The sequence below is a fragment of the Leiobunum rupestre genome, chromosome 2, assembly GCF_980474605.1.
Source record: "Leiobunum rupestre chromosome 2, qqLeiRupe1.1.hap1, whole genome shotgun sequence".
Taxonomy (NCBI): Eukaryota; Metazoa; Arthropoda; class Arachnida; order Opiliones; family Sclerosomatidae; genus Leiobunum; species Leiobunum rupestre.
The window spans coordinates 41,814,510-41,834,869 of record NC_143385.1 but is presented as its reverse complement, the minus strand read 5'-3'; the positions used below and the strand labels follow the sequence as shown (position 1 = coordinate 41,834,869).

Below are 20,360 nucleotides of genomic sequence, written 5' to 3'. Positions count from 1 at the left end.
TCCAATAAATAAAGTAGACATTCTATCAGATAAAAACAACATAACCTTTATCTCATTCGTTTTTGTAATATACTTGGTTTTCGCAAATGAACATTGCATCGGTTAATCTAATTTTTTTATCCGATTATCCGTTGAACAAACGGATTTTCAAACGGAAGCGTGGCAGGCACCTCTAAACTGCGAAGTGACGTATATGGAGACGTAAAAAAAGTGTCGTTTGGACCGTCTGAAGATGGAAGTACAAACTGGCCAAATGCCTTTACTGCGCGGACTATAAGCAAATGCAGAATTATATATTTCTTATGAGAAAAGTAACATCGCTCTATATTGTGACCATAGAGTAATTAAAGTGCTTCGTACACGCGAGCAGTTTCAGTGATACAGGGAGTCCACTAAAAAACGATCCAGGGCGAATAACTCAAAATCGGTTTTAGCTAGGATTTTGAATTTTTTAGGTCACATAGCAGGCGTAGGGGGCATTGGACGATGAAAATTTCAAGGTCATTCAAAATCTATCTCGTGGCATGCAGGGCTTGCCACCACCCTCCTACGCATTGTAACCCGGCCACCTGAATTAATGGCTTCAAAAGTCGCTTGATGTCTTAGGCCTAAGGTGGTGCCTTGGGTATTAGCCTAGCTGATTATTATTATTATTATTACTTGTAAAAATCCCTGAAGAAGGAGAAACAGTTCCTCCGAAACGTAGGATTTTGTAAATAAATAATTTGTGAATTTTAAAACCGTTTTAAGTCTCTTTTCATTTAGTTTTTCACAATGTACTTCTCGAGAACCATTGGGTTTAGAGATTTTGTTCCAATTAGAAAAGTGTGCGCTACCACATTCTACGTCTAAATTGAAAAATAAGAAGCTGAGTAAACGAAGAAATAAACCTGGGTGGTCATCAAGCTAAAAATAACAAAGATTCCAACCAACCTGTTTTCGGCGTTCAATTTTTAAGCTCCCAATTGATGAAATTAAATCAGTTCAAATTTATTTAGACATAAAATTTGATGTGGAAAAACTTTCACTACTCTCTTGCTAAGTGGGTTCTGAAACTTTTGTTACCCTAGCAAAAGTAGTCTTGAGTTTATTAACGAACCAGCGTGGAATCTTTGTTATTTTTAGCTTGATGACCACCCAGTTTTCTTCCTTCATTTTTTCATCTTCTTATTGGTCAATTTACATCGGGTCAAAGCTTATTAGAGGTAGAATGTGGTAGCACAAAATCTCTAAACCCAGTGGTTCTGAAGTGAGATTTTGAATGACCTTGAAATTTTCATCGTGCTATGTGACATGAAAAATTCAAAATAATAGCTAAAACCGATTTTGAATTATTTGCCCTGGATCGTTTTTTAGTGGAAACCCTGTATAACAATGGTCGATGCCCCGTAAGATGCTTGTTAAATAAAAATCTTTTCAAACAATTCCTTCAAGATTTCAATTTGGTTCAAAACGTCACAAAGAAAAACGTTGTTCACGGTTTTACCTTCGATATTACTTAAATCCACAGCCAGAACTTGCCCCTGTTCAATTTCACCGAGAGGGCACCACCGTAGCTACTTTTATTCCGGCATATATTGGGCAAAGTTGTTGTTTACTCAGGATTCGAAGGTTTTTATCGTAAATAATAGGTTTTTTACCATATTGTCCCAGACATCTTGTTTTTGCACGGCTTTCGTAAAAACGTTGGCACGCGCCTGCTAATTACCCACCCGTGGAGGTTTGTACGGTTCTAGCCAGCACCTAAAGTAACCCACGGGCGTAGCACTGTATGCCAACATACCCTTGTTAGGGCTAGAAAAGTCAAAGAATGTACTGCATAAATAGCCTTCATAAATTTTGGGAATCAGAGCCCAAGAAATTGGACATTGCCAAATTTACTGCAGTTCGGTGGTTTCGCTTTGTGTGGTAGATATTTTTTTTAAATTAGGCCCGATAACGGCCAAAAAATGAATAGGTTAAGACTCAGCGAACCTATATTCTCCGTTATATCAGTTAATATTAATTTTAAGTATGGTTTTCGGGATAATTTACGTGGTTTTATATTTTCGCCTAAAAGTCGAAATAACGTTCCTTAATTTATGTCCGATTTTCATGAAAGTTATATTTTTGAAGAGTTGTGGTTTCCATATAACCTAGTTTTGCAATTACGTTTTATTATAAATCTAATTTTTTGGAGCAGTATACAAACCCCCGCAACTTCCAACATTGTCAATCCGTGTGTTAACATAGGTTTATACGCATTTTTCAAAGCTGTTCTCACACTCGACCAGTTGCGTACCTAGACCCTTTGACGCTCTGGGCGCATCACGAATTTGCCGCCCTCCCAATTTCCAAAGGTGTCATCGTTTAATCGTTAAAAACAGTAAAAACTACAATACAAGGCACTGTAGGCACACCCTAACGAATAATGGTGTTATAAAGGCTAGTAACCTTGCTTTATTATCTACAAATTATTTGAAATATTACAGCAAAAGTACAAAAACACTAAGAATACGCATTAATTCTTGCCAAATGAACAAAAAGCTAGTCTCACTACGAGAAAAGGATAAACTTTAACCATTACTAAAAACAGGCAATTTTCTTTACTTGAATGAAAAATGTCGCCCTACAGAAAATGCCGCCCGGGGTGGACAGCCCCCTCCGCCCTCCCCTAGGTACGCCACTGCACTCGACGGAAAATTAACAACGTAAAGTTGAGCATTAACGGTATATCGAATGTGAAACAAAATTCCGCGTGGCGTTTATCGTAGACACTCCGTCGAGTGTGAAACCAGCTTAAGTCGTATGCCTCGGTTTCAACGTATGACCAGAATTAACAAATAAGTGTGACACTTATCGGAGCAGTACGCACGTCATTCTCAACGTGGGACGAAAAGTAACAAATAAGTGTGACACTGATTTTAATCGGGTTTTCGACAGGATTGTGTGTATTCTGACTGTCGTACGTCTTGTTTCGAAACGAAGGGCTTTGTAAATATCGGCCCGCGGGCTTTGACGGATTTCGGGTGGCCAGCCCCACTCATCTCTAAAAAATCGGAAGAAAAGTACTTCGGTACTATTATGTTGAAATACGCTTACGTGATATATTTAAATATATAGCAAGAACAAAAACCGTATGTGACGGTACCATGGTCACATTAGGACAACACGAACTTTCAGGACAAATAGTGGTTTCCCTAAGAGATGTAGACTGGCGTTGTTTAATTTATTTTAGTTGTTGCAAAATGCTACTTGGTTCCCGATTCCATATCATTAGTCCTAAACAATTTCGTCTATATTTCCTCAAATAATAAAACTAGCTTTCTAGAGCATTGTGGGAGTGCTTAATAAGGCTGCCTACACCGACAAAAAAATGTAAACAGAGCCACGCGAGTCCGTCCGTGTAAAGGTTTGATATACGTTTACGTTAAATTTCGCAAAAACAAAATTTACCAAATGACAATAAATTTTGAATTTAATTTGCCTATATATATTGCGATATCATTATTAATCGTTTCCAATCGACGTTAATCGCATTAATTTTAATTAGGCTTACGTTAAATTTAACATGTGGCAACATTTTGATGAGGGGGTATGAGTCTACCAGGGGTTGAGAGATACACAACATTGGACAAGTGGGGGTTGAGTCCAAAGAATGGCTATATCAGGCGTAAAACATCTCACGCCCGTATTGGCTTCCCTCTGGCTACAGGCCTGGTTTCTACACCATCCGCCCACCCTTTATTTAGGTCGCGCTCGCGATAGCCGTTGCCCAACCCACAACGTACGATGATTTATTCTTGAAGTGACGACATGGATATTGGTCAAGCTGATTATTATTAATTAATTTATTTAATATTAATTATTTATAATAAACTATATATTGTTTTAAACTTATATATATTTGTTAATGTTATATATAATTTAATCTTTATTATTACATTTTATATGGATAAGTATAATTCCATCTTAGCAGGCGACCTGCTCAAATGTATTATAATTCTTCAAACATTTTGTATTTTGTTAGGCAGTTAATGTGTTTTTACGCACTTTAAAAATTATGTCCGTGGCCCATGGACTACTTTATTTTTTGTGTACATTACATTTTTGTTTCCACAAATTTTTTATCGTATATTTTGCATTGTTAAAGCTTGGTTCCGATTCATTCCGAACAATGACAAAGAACAAGTTAACCATTGTAACGTTTCCGGGGCGAATTGGGGGGGGGGGGACGACAACAATCACAAAAAAAAACCAATAATGCCACTGTATTCTAAGCCCAGTTCGCACTATACAATTAATTGGCCCACTTTATTGTATCAAACTAATTGTAAGGAAGAAAATTGTATACAATGAACAGGACAATTGTAACAATTGTTCCCACTTTTTTCGTTCACACTATACAATTATCAGGCTTACAAATAAGTGGCCCAATTAATTGTACAGTGTGAACTAGGCTTAATAATTATAAAGTGTAGAATATTTAAAGTATAACAGTAATGTTTCTATTACCGCCTAGATATTTTCAATTTTAGAATAGACAAATCGTTGTGTAAACAATTATTCGAACGGCCACTTATTAAAAAAATAATAGACAAATCGATGAGAAAACCAAATATTTTCAATGAAGGTTCGCCTCCCGGTGAACGATATTCGAGGGAAAAACCAAGCTATTGCTCAGCGTGATCAAGATTCGCCCTCTACTAGTTTTCAAAATTGAACATCCAATTCCGTCAATCAGGGAGATATTTCTCGACGCCCCGCTATTCGCTTTCAACGAAAAACTGCCGCGCCGCTAGAGGGATTATCGCTCAAAAGTGAAAAGATTAGCCCGTTGATCGGCCGATCTCGCTCACCGCGCCGTGATTTATCCGCCAGTGAAAAAAACTATTCCGCGTTCGCCCTGAGCTTGCTCAGTTGAAGATAGAAAAAATAAGATCGCCTGTCGTGAAGACTCGCTCACTTGAAAAATCAAGGTAAAAAATTATGAGCGTTCATGTTGGACAGCTGCTCACAATTTTTGCCCACCTCTGCTCAGGAAACCCGGGAAGGTTTTGAACTTTAGGTTTAGTTAACGGTTTTTTATTAAATTGGGCGGGAATAAACTGGATAATGTCGGACGAAGAAAACTTGAGACGTTTAAGTTCCGTGCGTGGAACATTTTGTACAGCGCTAACAAAGTCGGTAAATAGTTTAGAAGCGGAAATTAAGAAGACTAACCCCGATGAGGATAAATTATAAATCGGGATTGAACTATTTAAAATTAAAACGTTACGAGCTAAAGATTCCGAGATTCAAGAAACACTAGAAGAATCCAAATTAGAAGAGGACGAAACGGCGGCAATGAATCAAGTACATCGAATCGGTTAGGGCTCACAAGTCAACCATGGCTTAGCCCCAAAACCCATGTAAAACAAAATTGTATTGAAATTGAATTGAAAATCGAGCGAGACGATGTTTAATGAATTACATTACGGCATTATATCATCCAGCCAGCGGCGTGGAGTTGGCAGCAGGAGCGGCGGCTCCGAAGACGGCGACCACTTCTCCCTACACTCCGAGACAAGAAGATGACCACCGGTTCGACTACGGGAATTGGAAATACCAAAGTTTTCAGGGCAATATCCGAAATGGATAGACTTCTAGGGTCTTTTTCATTCAAATGAACGGCGGTTTCGTAAAGATAAGTTATGTTATTTACGAAGTTATTTAGAAGGTGAGGCTTCCCAAGCTATTAGTGGCTTAGCTTAATCAGACGCTAACTACGCGTCAGCCATAAAAATACTTAAAGATAGTTTTGGTAAAAAACAGCTAATTATAGGCACGCATACAGGTAATTTATTAAAACTACCATCCGTATCTAATGCCACGGATCTAGAAGGGCTTAAAAAATTGTATAATGCATGCGAGGTTGAAGTTAGAAGTCTAGAAGCCCTCGATGTTACGGAGGACCAATAAGGCACACTTTTGAATCACATTTTAGCAGGTTTATTACCATCTGAGCTTTTTATGTCATTTACTAGAAGTTGCGCTGGCAGAGAACGAGAGGGGGAATGCGAGGTGAAGGAAATCCTGACTTTTCTTAAAACTGAAATAACTTCTCTAGAAAGAGCTTACGCGGTAAGACCCCCATTAGGGTCCCATCAATCTGGTTTAGATAAAAATAGCGATCGGAAACGGGAGTTTTATTCAAAATTTGTAAACCGAGCGTAAAGGTATTTGTCTGTCAAAGCGATTGTGTTTTGTATGCTTGCGGGTTCAACATCAGGCCGGAATTTGTCGATTTAGATAGTGTAAAAAGTGTCGTAAACAACACCATTTTGCAGTGTGTGAACCGGTAATGAATCAAATGGCAAATCCTAACCAAAACGCGCAACCGAATCAGACGGCGGCTTCAGCGGTAAAACCGACGGTCGGTAACGCGGCGTGTTCTTCTATATGTCAGTCATCCCCCTCCAAACCGCGCAAGCGATGGTGACGGGTGCGGACGGACAACGTCACCGGGCTCGCGTTCTTTTCGACGGGGCAAGTCATCTTTCGTTCATACGTAAGGAACTTTCGCTCCAGCTAAATCTGAAAGAAATTGGAAAATACAAGTCGGCATCTACCGTTTCGACAGTAGCGAAGATGGACCTCTAACTAACACGCGTAGAAAGGTGGAAATTGAGCTGAGCAACGAAAAATATCCTACGAAACGAGTATCTATATTCGCGCTTGAAACTCGCGAAATCTGCGGAGCGGTATTTTCGGTACCAAGCGGCGACGTAGTTATCGAAATGTCAAAACGAGGTCTCAAACTAGCGGATACGCCGTCAGACGATGAATTCAGGAATAAAGCGAGCGGAGAGATCGACATTCTTGTCGGCGCTGATTACATGTGGCAAATTATTAGAGCTGGAGGAAACGTGCGCTTAGGAAAGGCCACCGTAGCGTCAGAAACTCTTTTTGGCTGGACTATTCAAGGTCCCACCGGTGGAGACGAAACATTTGCTAAAGATGCGGTAGCGGTCAATACAGTAGCCGTATTGCACATCGGGATAACCGAAGACGAAGCTATTTCTAGTCAATTGCGAAAATTCTGGGACCTAGAGGCGCTGGGAATAGTTGATGGACAAGAGGCCTTAATTAGCGAGCACTGTGAATCCCTGAACATTTTTGAAAAAACCGTAACGAAACAAGATGGGCGCTATCAGGTAGAATTACCTTTGAAAACCAATGTTGAGAAGCTGGTTGACAATTACGGGGTAGCTCTTAGAAGGACCCAGAATTTGTTATAGAAGCTTAAGAGCAACCCGTCCGTTTTCATGGCATACAATGAAAAAAAGCTCGAAATAAAATTTTTATTTGAATTTGAAGAGCAGATACAGTCTGGAATAGTTGAAAGAGTTGACGAGCCTAACGAATGGCAGACAGCTGGCCCCGTATACTATATCCCTCACAGTCCTGTAATTCGAAAGGGAAGTGAGACTACCCAGCTGCGCGTAGTTTACGATGCCGGATCCCATGGGGAAAAAATGTTCCATCTCTGAACGAATGCCTAGAGCCTGGACCAAACCTACTTGAAGAACTCTTCAGCGTTCTGATTCAGTTTGGAGAGAAGAGCGTCGCGATAACGGCAGACGTGGAAAAGGCTTTCCACCGAATCGGAGTAGCGGGAAAGGACCGAGACGCTCTCCATCTCTATTCCACGCTATTATTTCAACGGGTGGTCAGGCATAAGCCGAAGCGGTACCGAGCTGCATTGTTACGTAGACGCCTCAATTCAAGGTTACGCAGAGTGGTCTACTTGCGTTATACCGACGACGAATACAATCTTTAATCCTCGTTCGTGCACCCAAGGCTCGCGTCACGCCGAAACAAGATGATCCAGTCGAAGGTGAGACAATTCAAAGGGAGAAACCGCGACAGAAATTGACATACCAAGACTTGAACTCATGGGAGCGGTCCTTGTAGCAAAACTCGTAAAGCATCTATTAGGAACTTTCTCTTTCACTCCAGCTACGGTAAAAACGTGGATTGACTCCTCTATCACGCTACACTGGATAAGGCGACCAGTTAACGAAAACAAACAATTCATCGGTAACCGAGTCAGGGAAATTCAAACACTGACGGGCTCGGATTGTTGGAACCACTGCCCGGGAAAAGTGAACCCGGCAGACCTGCCAACGCGAGGAAAGAAGCTTAATGATCTGGCGGATAATGAGCTATGGTTCCATGGACCAAACGAACCATAGAAATTTAAGGTGAAAGAAGAGGATTTAGACAGAGAAGCCATAGAGCGAGAGAAACGCCCACTGAAGGTTGCTCAATTAGTAACTGCGGCAGATTTTCCTACTGAGCCAATTTTAAAGCTTGAAAATTACAGTTCTCTCCTACGGGTATACCGAATAACGGCATGGGTAAAGCGCGCTTTTTCAAATATGAAAACGAAAGATAAAATTCAAGGTCAATTGTCCGCGGAAGAAATTTCTGGCGCAGAAAAATATTGGGTATCTCGCGCGCAGTGGGAAAAATACAGGTTGGAAATTCTCAATCTAAAGAACCAAGTACCAATAGCCCAAGGATTCGAAAATACACAGTCTCAATCCCCAGCTTGATGCCGACGGACTTGTACGAATTGGAGGTCGCTTGGACAGTGAAAATTTCACGTACAAAGAACGCCACCCATGGATATTGGATCCGAATCATCGGCTATCAGAGCTACTGGTTAAACATCACCATGAGCGAGTTCTACACGGGGGGATAAACGCCACCTTAGTAGAGATTAGAGAACATGTTTGCTACCAAGAGCGCGACAAGTAATTAAGAAAATGGTTCATCTATGTCCCACTTGCAAAATATTTAGAGCGAAGCCATCGCAGGCAGTGATGGCACCCTTGCCGTCTTCGAGAACAACGTCAGCTGCACCTTTCCAGGTCTCCGCCGTAGACTTCACGGGACCCCTTTACACGAAAGAGGGCGACAAATGCTATATTGCCCTGTTTACATGCGCGGTAACAAGGGCGATACACTTGGAAGTGGTCTCCGACTTGACAACTGATTCTTTTTAATGGCATTCCGTCGTTCCATCTCGCGTCGTGGAATTGTACAAATAATGTACAGTGACAACGCGAAAACGTTCAAACGCACAGACGCTGATCTCGCGGAATTATGGGAAAATATGAAGAGTCCCGAAGTAGCGGATTTCTTCAGTGCAAAACGCATAGTTTGGCGGTACATAGCGGACCACGCGAGTTGGTGGGGTGGTTTCTGGGAGAAGGCCATGCGCAGTGTGAAAGCATCTCTCAGAAGAGTCATGGCCAAATCCCGTCTCACAATCGATGAAATTTGGACATTGTTAGCGGAAGTGGAAGCTGCTATAAACTCGCGACCATTCATGTATATATATCACGATAGTGCCGAGTCTGTACCGTTGGCCCCTGCCCATTTTTTGGTTGGGCAAAGATTACGGTATTACCCGCGCAAAATTTCGCACAGTCTGTGACCCCTAATGTAACGCACAAAGATTTAAAAATCAGATGGAAACATAGACAGGCTATTTTAGAACAGTTTTGGACTCGTTGGCGGCATGATTACATGCTTGAACTTAGATCCACTCACTACAAAACAATGTGTAACCCCACTCCGGAGCTAAAGGTCGGAAATGTTGTCCTCGTTGAAGAGGACAAAATGCCGCGACTAATGTGGAAAATGGGAACAATTGTTGATTGCATGAAAAGCAGAGACGGCGTAGTAAGGTCCTGCATGATTAGATTATCAAATGGTTCGCAAATAAGACGGCCAATGCAACTATTATATCATTTAGAGTATAATTGAATAAAAATGTTTAATGACTTTGTTGGTCTTGACCTTTTGGTCAAGGGGCGGGAGATGTTGAAAATTGTAGCCCTAATTATCAATAATTTAAACTTAATTTTTTAACCATAATTTGTAACTGACGTAGTAATTATTTAGTATTTGTTAGCATTAAGTTAATTCATAATTTTCTGTATTTATTTTAAAATGTCCAGTTACTATGTATCGTACTATCTTTAAGAAAACGGGAAACGAGCCAGGGAACGGAGGGCTCTTTCTAACAGGGATTTTACCAAGTGGTGCAATCCCATTCCACGCTAGTAACGTGGCGACGCAGGCCACCGGTTTGCTTAAAGATATTTGGTCAGCGCTATCTTCTTCGCTCCTTATATGGGTATAGAATGTGGGTAGAGCCCCCGTTCCTGAACTTCGTGAACCCCGAAAATTTTAGGGCACCAAAGAAAGGGTTTCGGTAGGACACGTTTCCTCAGTTGGATTTTTGAAATAGAGCGGACAACAACCGGTGCTCACTTGTGCGTTTTAGTATTCGGTTGTTGAGTATTTAACTAACTTAAATTTTTAACTTTGTAACTTTCAACTCGCCAGTTTATTAAACTTCTTTTCATTCTTAATCAAATACCAGTTTGTGATTTTATTATACCTAAATAGTAAGTTGCGCTTAGGTGTTCGTTTTTCAGTCGGCGAACACTTATCATAAAATTGCTCTCCCATATATCGACCAGGGTGCATTATAAATTCTACACATCGTTCTATATAGGCACTAATTTTTGTCATGGTGTTGCAATAAAAATATTTAATTTATTACGGAGGACTCATGAGGCATATGATTTTAATTAAAAACATATATACAACTTAAAATAAAGCTGGACACAACGTTTCGTGGAATGTCTATCGAAAAATTATCGTTGAGTTACTTGAGGTGGAATGGTCCGATTTTCTTAGTCGAACGAAATTTAGATGACTTCATTGGCGTTATGGAAAAATCTGATTTGAAAGTTGCGGAAAACGAATGGATGACGAAAATAAGAAATGCGGTATTAGTCAATAATGTGGAACCAGTTTCGAAGCGGCTATTCGATTTAGCTAGATTTAGCTCTTTCCTACGAGTCGTGAAAGTAATGGCGTGGATTTTAAGACTCTTTAAGAACAAGAAGAGAAAAATCTAGAAGGCAGGACCTTTTGACACTTAAGAGATGATAATGGCGGATAAATTATGTTTGTTGCAAGATCAAAAGGAAAGCTTCGCAATTGAATTTGAAAAACTACGGGAACGGAAAAATCTACCTAACGGATCAAACATTCTGTCGTTGACTCCGTTTCTCGATGAAGATGGACTTCTTTGCGTTGGTGGGCGCTTGCTTGGAAAAAACTTTTCATATCGTCAAACACATCCGTGGATATTGGATTCTAAGAGTTACCTGTCGAAACTTTTGGTGCAATATCACCACGTCAGATTGTATCACGCTGGAGTAAACGAAACTTTGGTCGAAATCAGAGAAACTTACTGGATTCCGAAAGGTCAACAACTCGTAAAGAAAGTAATTTACGATTGTGGCCGTTGTAAAAGATATAGAGTTAAACCATGTTAAACAACTGTGGCACCGCTACGTACGATACGAACAACGGAAGCGCCACCTTTCCAAGTTTGCGGAGTTGATTTTGGTGGACCACTTTTGACGAAACAAGGAACCAAGTGTTACATAGCTCTGTATACCTGCGCTGTTACACGTGCTGTTCATATGGAAATTGTTAGTGATTTATCGGCTGAAACGTTCTTGTTGAGTTTCCGAAGATTTGTGTCACATCGAGGGATGGTGCGGACAGTAATTAGCGACAATGCTAAAACCTTTAAGAGAGCCGAGGCGGATTGGGATTTGCTCTGGAAGAATTTGAGAGGAATCGAGGTTTTAGAATTCTTTAGAAAAGACAAGGTCAAGTGGCGATACAACGTAGAACGTGCGGCGTGGTGGGGTGGATTTTTGAGAGAATGATTCGTAGTGTTAAAACTGCCCTGAGGAAGACACTAGGTCAAGTCGCCAATAAATAAAAAAGGAAAATTAAGTCAGAAAGAAAATTCATGATTACACGTATGTTTCATTTCAGTTTTAAGTTACTCAGTTTACAAAATAATTTTGAAATAACTCAAAGAAATTAATGGTTCAGATGACAACTAAGATGAAACTTTCCCAGCATTACTTCAAGAAGCTCAGAATGAATTCAAATCATCGGTTTTAAATAGAAACGACTGTCACCAAAAATATTCGTGGACAACCAAATTAAACCCTAGAGATCTCAGTGAGATGAAAGGCATTATAAAACCAATTTGGTTAATACGACCGAAAGCAAACTTACTTCGACAATGGTAAATTTAATTAATAATGGTGAACAACCGAAAGAAAAAATAGTAAAGTCACTGAAACATACTTATTTCAGGGCTACAATGAACTCAACGAAAGAGGAAGAATTGTGGGAGTCAACCTTCTTCTAAGGAGGATTTTTGAAAATGGATCTAAATAAGATAATTTAATGCAAATTGACGTTAGTAAAAAAATTGAAGAGTGCCCGTCAGTTTTGATGTACCTAATAGGTGCAACTCTGCAGTTCCTCACCAGAAAGTCTGAGTTTGGAAGAGTATTGAGCACCAACATGCGAACAACCAAAGACAATGTAGCCATTCCTCTGAGAAGATGGATTGATGATCAGAACAGATGGGGGCTATTATCTACCAGACACGAGGTGTATGAAGGATTTGTAAAAATTTATGAAGTAATTGTTCCTTTTTACAACCAGACATATGTCATAGAGTTCCTAAGGCCAAACAGTCAATCAAAGAGAATGAAAAAATTATTGAAATTTGGAATAACCTTTGCATTGATGTCATTCCAGAAGTAGAAAGACCAAAACTTTTAGAACACTGTCTTAATTACTACATTAACACCATTGGTAATGGCCACCTTAAAAAATGCCAAGAAATATTAGAGAGAAGGGTGACTATCTGGTGATTGAGAATTTCATTCTCATTCACCAGATAGACACAAAGCTGTAGCTTGGCTCCCTCCGTTCACCCGCGCCTCTCCCGTTCCTCCCCCACCCGCGCCTCTCTCTCTCAATCACCAGAATTTCTAATCACCAGATTCTCTCTCTCTCTCGTTCACGGGTTGCTTTCCCCCATCTCAATCACCAGAATTTCTAATCACCAGATTCTCCCGTTCACGGGTTGCTTTCCCCCAACCCCCCATTCACTGGATACTTTATCTCTCGTTCACCAGCTCCTTTCCCCCATTGCTTTCACCCCTTCTAATCACCAGTTGCTTTCCCCCATCTCTAGGCAATAAAAACAACCATAATTGTTATCTCTCATACTATCGATCCCAATCGCTAGAAATTGGCTTTTTCCCCATTCGCTATAAATCGCAGCAGTTTGCCAGAATTAGTTTTATCTCTCCGAAATAATTAATGTACCCAAAATTGGACCGCCAGTTTATTATTCTTTTTAGGGGAATCTCTATGGGAGTTTAACATTACAATAAAGCTAAAAGGTCCAGTTTGGGGTACATTTGGTCCGAAATGGGGTACATAGGGCCGAAAATGGTGACTTTGGTCGTTTTTGGGGAACATTTGGTCCATTTTTGGGTACATCCCTGCTTTCCCCCATCCCCATTCTCCAAAATTAGTTTTCCTCGCGCAGATATCTGGAGATTAGATTTTTACCCGTTTGCTTATCGCTTTCGAACCCCTTAATTTCTAATCTCTAGGCAATAAAAACAAGTTATTTACATTTATTTTTTATTTTAGAACTTTGTTTTACATGTTAGTAGGTACTATCAGATATTCCATTAGATGGTTATCTTGTACATTACACAATTAAAACAAATTAAAGTAGTTAAGTTTACAGGCATTTAAATGGGGTGAAACGATCTCCTGCAACTTTTAAAAGTTCTAACTCACGTATTTGTAGTGTTTAGCAACAGTATCGTCTGACATCCGAGGGACAGTCACAAACGTCTTCTTCTGGTACAGGTGAGAAGCTTTTGTCAGAGACCGTAGTTGCTTTTGGCGTCGGGGGAATGTCCCATTCTAGCGAAAGGTACTTTTTTTCCGATGGTGAATTATCCCTAGCCGGACAGTTTGGAAAGAATCTAGCATGTTCAAGTTCTGGTACGTCTCCTGATTTCCATCCTTCTAATACACCATGGCATTTGTAACATCGTACTTCATCGCCCTGCTGAATATAGTAGAATCCAGCCTTCGCTAGTTGCTCCTTAGTGACGTGCGGATTTTTCCAGTGACGAAACGTTTCAAGTCGATACACTTCAATGTCCATAGCTGATCTAGACCAAATACGTTCTATAGTTTCAAATGATACATTCTCTAAGCCTACATTTACCCCTAAGTCTACTAAACCTAATTTTATCAATATGGTTAAATTTCTACGCTAAAATTATCAATATAAACGCTTTTTTCAATATGCAAATTGTTTTAAATATGTCTAAAAATATAGTCTATTACCAAGAAAAAATAGTTACTTACTTTACGGGTAGAAATCCTTTTGTCGAGCTGTAGAAAAGACTGAGCGATCCGTCAGCAGGTCTTTACTCGTCAATGCGCCGTAGAGAAATGACGCACGGAAGATTAATTTATTCCTATCTTGTTGAGAATAATTCATCACGTGATCTAAACTTCAAATAACCCTCAAATTCTATTGGCTGTCTCTCTCTGACAGTTTAAACTGCCTCTAATGATTGACGGCACATATTAACCCACTTGAGTATTTGGAAAAAACCCTTTGCTACTCGAAGGGGAGTTTTGGAAATACCACGTTGACGATATCAAAATCGAGCTCTCACTTCAAAATGTTTACGGAAAACAATCCTCTTGGAAAATTGAGTTACGTAGAAGATTGCTAAAAAATGGCTAAGTGTTATGTTTTTTTCAATAATGAGTCTTATTTTTTACATTTTAAAGTATTTATTAAGAGTGAAAAATCCTATGACTACACTGACGGCATATCTTAAGTACCGGTGGAAAAAAATCCATTGCTCAAAGTTCAGTTATCTTATTAAACGTGCGCGTGCACAGAAAAATGAACGAGTCACGTGATAGTAACTTAATTTCTACGCTAATCTTACCCCTACTAGACCTAATTTCTGTGTAATACATTTCCAATATATATATATATATAAAAGAATGCCTAAAAATTTCATTTTAAATATAATAAAATAGCCTAGCTGATTATTATTATTATAACTTACTTTTCAGCGTGACCTTCAATGACTATTCCCAATGCTAAGACTCTTTATTGAGATAACTAAGAATTGATTCCCATGACTACCCTGACGGCATATCTTAAGTACCAGTGGAAAAAAAAATCCATTGCTCAAAGTTCAGTTATCTTATTAATCGGGTGCGCGCGCACAGAAAATGAAAGTCACGTGAGAATCGGTACGTCACTGAAAATAGTGGAAGTTTCATCACTAGAGTTCTTTTATCAATATATTTAATTAAGGATTATTTCAAAGTTTAGATGGCGCCATGGTTCTCAAAGCAGTGATATTAAAAGATCTCAACGGGTTGAATTGGAGAAACGCTAAAAATATTTTCGACATATTCATTATCCCTGAGTATAAATAAATAAATAAATAAATACATTCTTGGCATAGTAGTAGGATTTTAAGAAAAAAATTAAATACGGAAAATCAATTATTTTATTTTAAAGGTTTTGTGATTTCTCACCAAACAATTTCAACATCTTCAATGTAGGCTATCACATCAGGGGCATCTCAAAAATCTTTTTCCTCTGATCTCCTAGTTTCTGCCTCTGTCTTTAGTATTTATAAATATTTTCCTATCCATAAACCATTTCCTAACTGGTGGACATTGATAACACTAAAAGTTTACTTATAATAATATGCTGAAATACATTTTCCAATACGCAAAAAATTAAAGCTAGACCTAAAAACCTGTAAAGTGTAAATAGTTAAGACTAAATTTCTAAGCCTAGCCCATGAAAGTACATTTTCCGTAAATCATATCCTAACATGAATGCATTTGTTAAGAATAAATGTTTTTTTTTTAAAATATGCTAATTAATTTCGTAAACAAGCATAAATTTTAGTTCGCCCTTCCTCCAAAATATCTAATAGAGCTAGTACATTCTCGATAAATATACAATCTTTGAAAAATCTTCTCAATGACGACATGGGTAGCTAGATGGACGTCGATGTAACCTTCGTCCTCTTGCAGGTTCAATTCACGTAAATACCAGTTTTTATATTTTCTTAACATTATTTCTAACGTTCTAAACGAAAATTGTTTTTCGTTTGGCATATCAGGCTTAAAAGAAAACCTAAGAACTGCTTTAGTTACACGCATATCCACGTTATTTTCCATAGCTAATATTTAGCCCTTAAACTTGCTCGTAATTACGAAGAATGTAAAAATGTAGAATGCTCGCTCCTATATTTATGCCAAATCAGAAATCACTTGAAATAATAACTTCATTTGGTACTTAAAAACGGTGAGAGGTGGGAGGAGGGGTTTGGTAATTTATAAATTTTTATAATCAAGTGTACCATAGCAAAAGTATATAAATAATACAAGAAGTGCACTAATTATTATTTTCGCTCGCCAGGTAATTTCGTTTGATTTCCGTTTCGCACGGACGCAGATAACATGGTAACGCGACTACAGCGAACCGATAAAGCTAATTAATAAAATATTGTCAACCATTTGATATTAGAAATGTTAAAATAAAACTTTTACAGATAAATCTAATTTATAAAATATTGCCAATTGAGGGTTTGCAAGTTAGTTTGATTATAGGTTTTGAGTGTTAGAATAGAAATAACGCTAAATACAGGGTTAAATTCAATTCAAAATAAAAGACCATGACAATAAAAAATAACCTTTAAAATATAAATCGCGAAGAAAATGAAGTAACGCGACTTTTAAAATTAGTATAAAATGTTTAATCCCTCTGAAAACGTGAAAATTCATATAGGACAAAACCCAAATACATGTTTACTGAGCTTAGCACTCTACTTTTTCAATCCTCTATTCTCAATGGTGGCCTCTATTTTTACCATCGTCTGCTTCGTAAACTTTATGGATGCATTGGAAGGGCTCAAATTAAGCTAAGTGGGTACACTTCTTGTTTAATTTATATACTTCTAACCATATTAAAGTATCAATTTTAATAAAAGGAATTCAACTTAAGTGTTGTTTTGCTATCTGAAATTCGAAAACAAAGAAGGTAGTACAGGGGTACTTAAGTTGATTTTAATATTTTTTTTAGAAATAACTTAAGTATACAGCGAAATAATCATTTGTGGTATCTAATTTTTTAAGTGCCCACATACTTCTCATCTCGTATAAAAGAGGGTCATTTTTGTACTATAAAACCATTCCATTCCTGAAATCCGCTACAGGAAAAAAGTTGATTAAGCTAAGCAATTTACGAGCGACGTCCTAGCGTACTTGTAATTAAGAAAGTAAGTACTTAGTTTTACGATTTTGCTTAAAACTATGATTTTAAATCGATAAAGTGAAACACGTAAAGTGTCCCTGACCAAAATTGTTTCGCAAACATCTGTACCGTTTAATAAGATACGAGTATGATAACGATTTCTAGAGCCCACTGTTTTGATTTTGATATAACTAAATTTGATTGGTTTTCGAAAAGTTATTGAAGTTTAGTAAATTATATCCTTCGCATACTTAAATTATGCCTTTCCACAATCAATGTAATTTAAATAAAGTTATTGAAAGATTGAAGCATTTTTTTTGTATACTTAGATGGAATCATATATTACCTACTTTATCAAGTCAAAGTTTAGTAAATTATACCCAGGATATAAGTTATCATGTTGACTTATAACCCTAACTTAATAATTTAAGCAATTCTCTCTCTCTCTTAAAGAAATCTTATTGTAATAAGCTTAAAAATTTAGGAATAAACTTATATTATAGGATGAAGAAAAGTCAATAGACATTTATTTGTAAATTATTCGCAATTTTATTTATTTATTTATCTATTTATAAAACGAACTACAGTTCGGTCTCTGGGAGGTTTAGGGTAATGACAGCATCCCATGAAATCGAACGCTGAGCACTCCTCCTGTCGACGGCTTCTCTTCGACCCTCTTCTTCCACAGTACGTACAGCGGAGATGGGGTGGGAACTCCTTTATAAGATGCCCAGGGATGTGTTTGGTATAGACATTACCATGTCGAAAAATTACTCCCATTTGATAATGCGCGCACTCTCGACCCCAGCAAAAGAAGAGTCCTCCGCCTCTTACTGCCAATTCTTCCGTACATTCGCCGCAGTGAAAGCAAATCATAGATTCGGTAGTCGTACCGACGTACTCATTTCCCGAGGCCAAAGTTATGGAAATAGGATCCATTACTATAAAATTAGTGAGAATGAATGATTGAATATAATATATATATACAAAGTTTAGAATTTACAATTGACGTATATCTACGTACTTAGTTCCTCGAGCCGATTCCGAAACAATTCGAATTGGCTGTTTTCTTAATACTATCTCTCAATTTTTCTGTTTACCCTTTTTATACTCGAAAAAAACAATTTACAACTGACATCATAATTATAAACTGGGGGCGGGGGTAGAAGAGAAAACTTTTCGAAAACCAATCAAATTTAGTTATATCAAAATCAAAACAGTAGTCCTCCAAATTGGTAGTCAACCCAAAAATAAGTAATTAAAAATTTAAACTATATTCAAATTTTCCTAATGAATCATTATCGAACATAGGGCTCTAGAAAGCGTCATCATACTCGTATTTTATTAAACGGTACAGATGTTTGTGAAACAATTTTGGTCAGGGACACTTTACGTGTTTCACTTTATCGATTTAAAATCATAGTTTTAAGCAAAATCGTAAAACTAAGTACTTACTTTCTTAATTACAAGTACGCTAGGACGTCGCTCGTAAATTGCTTAGCTTAATCAACTTTTTTCCTGTAGCGGATTTCAGGAATGGAATGGTTTTATATTACAAAAATGACCCTCTTTTATACGAGATGAGAAGTATGTGGGCACTTAAAAAATTAGATACCACAAATGATTATTTCGCTGTATACTTAAGTTATTTCTAAAAAAATATTAAAATCAACCCTGTACTACCTTCTTTGTTTTCGAATTTCAGATAGCAAAACAACACTTAAGTTGAATTCCTTTTATTAAAATTGATACTTTAATATGGTTAGAAGTATATAAATTAAACAAGAAGTGTACCCACTTAGCTTAATTTGAGCCCTTCCAATGCATCCATAAAGTTTACGAAGCAGACGATGGTAAAAATAGAGGCCACCATTGAGAATAGAGGATTGAAAAAGTAGAGTGCTAAGCTCAGTAAACATGTATTTGGGTTTTGTCCTATATGAATTTTCACGTTTTCAGAGGGATTAAACATTTTATACTAATTTTAAAAGTCGCGTTACTTCATTTTCTTCGCGATTTATATTTTAAAGGTTATTTTTTATTGTCATGGTCTTTTATTTTGAATTGAATTTAACCCTGTATTTAGCGTTATTTCTATTCTAACACTCAAAACCTATAATCAAACTAACTTGCAAGCCCTCAATTGGCAATATTTTATAAATTAGATTTATCTGTAAAAGTTTACACGGCGATTTACCCAACGCTGAATAAAACGAAGCATCTTCATCTTCGGTGAAACGGGTACCGACTCCCAAAATTGAAATTAAGGCAAAAAAAAATGAAAAAAAATCTGTATAAAAAAAAATAAAAAAAATTATTTTGATCCGAATGTGGTTTTTGTTATGGAACCAATGACAATAAGCTTTAAACTTGGCTTACTTTGATAAAAAAACGTCTCTTATTCCCCAAGAACATGTATATTTATCGAGAATGTACTAGCTCTATTAGATATTTTGGAGGAAGGGCGAACTAAAATTTATGCTTGTTTACGAAATTAATTAGCATATTTTTAAAAAAAAACATTTATTCTTAACAAATGCATTCATGTTAGGATATGATTTACGGAAAATGTACTTTCATGGGCTAGGCTTAGAAATTTAGTCTTAACTATTTACACTTTACAGGTTTTTAGGTCTAGCTTTAATTTTTTGCGTATTGGAAAATGTATTTCAGCATATTATTATAAGTAAACTTTTAGTGTTATCAATGTCCACCAGTTAGGAAATGGTTTATGGATAGGAAAATATTTATAAATACTAAAGACAGAGGCAGAAACTAGGAGATCAGAGGAAAAAGATTTTTGAGATGCCCCTGATGTGATAGCCTACATTGAAGATGTTGAAATTGTTTGGTGAGAAATCACAAAACCTTTAAAATAAAATAATTGATTTTCCGTATTTAATTTTTTTCTTAAAATCCTACTACTATGCCAAGAATGTATTTATTTATTTATTTATTTATACTCAGGGAGAATGAATATGTCGAAAATATTTTTAGCGTTTCTCCAATTCAACCCGTTGAGATCTTTTAATATCACTGCTTTGAGAACCATGGCGCCATCTAAACTTTGAAATAATCCTTAATTAAATATATTGAT

At 37.5% G+C, this 20,360-nt stretch overlaps 2 protein-coding genes across 2 annotated transcripts; both read left to right on the top strand.

The window, feature by feature from the left end:
• The first annotated feature begins 6,758 nt into the window (after window positions 1-6,758).
• On the top strand, window positions 6,759-7,259 carry LOC149957545 (uncharacterized). Its single transcript, XM_090167084.1, has one exon. The coding sequence runs from the start codon at window positions 6,759-6,761 to the stop codon at window positions 7,257-7,259; it is 501 nt and encodes a 166-aa protein (XP_090023210.1).
• Window positions 7,260-7,843: 584 nt separating this feature from the next.
• On the top strand, window positions 7,844-9,032 carry LOC149957544 (uncharacterized). Its single transcript, XM_090167083.1, has 3 exons — window positions 7,844-7,858; window positions 8,539-8,780; window positions 8,828-9,032. The coding sequence occupies exons 1-3, from the start codon at window positions 7,844-7,846 to the stop codon at window positions 9,030-9,032; spliced, it is 462 nt and encodes a 153-aa protein (XP_090023209.1).
• Window positions 9,033-20,360: the final 11,328 nt, after the last annotated feature.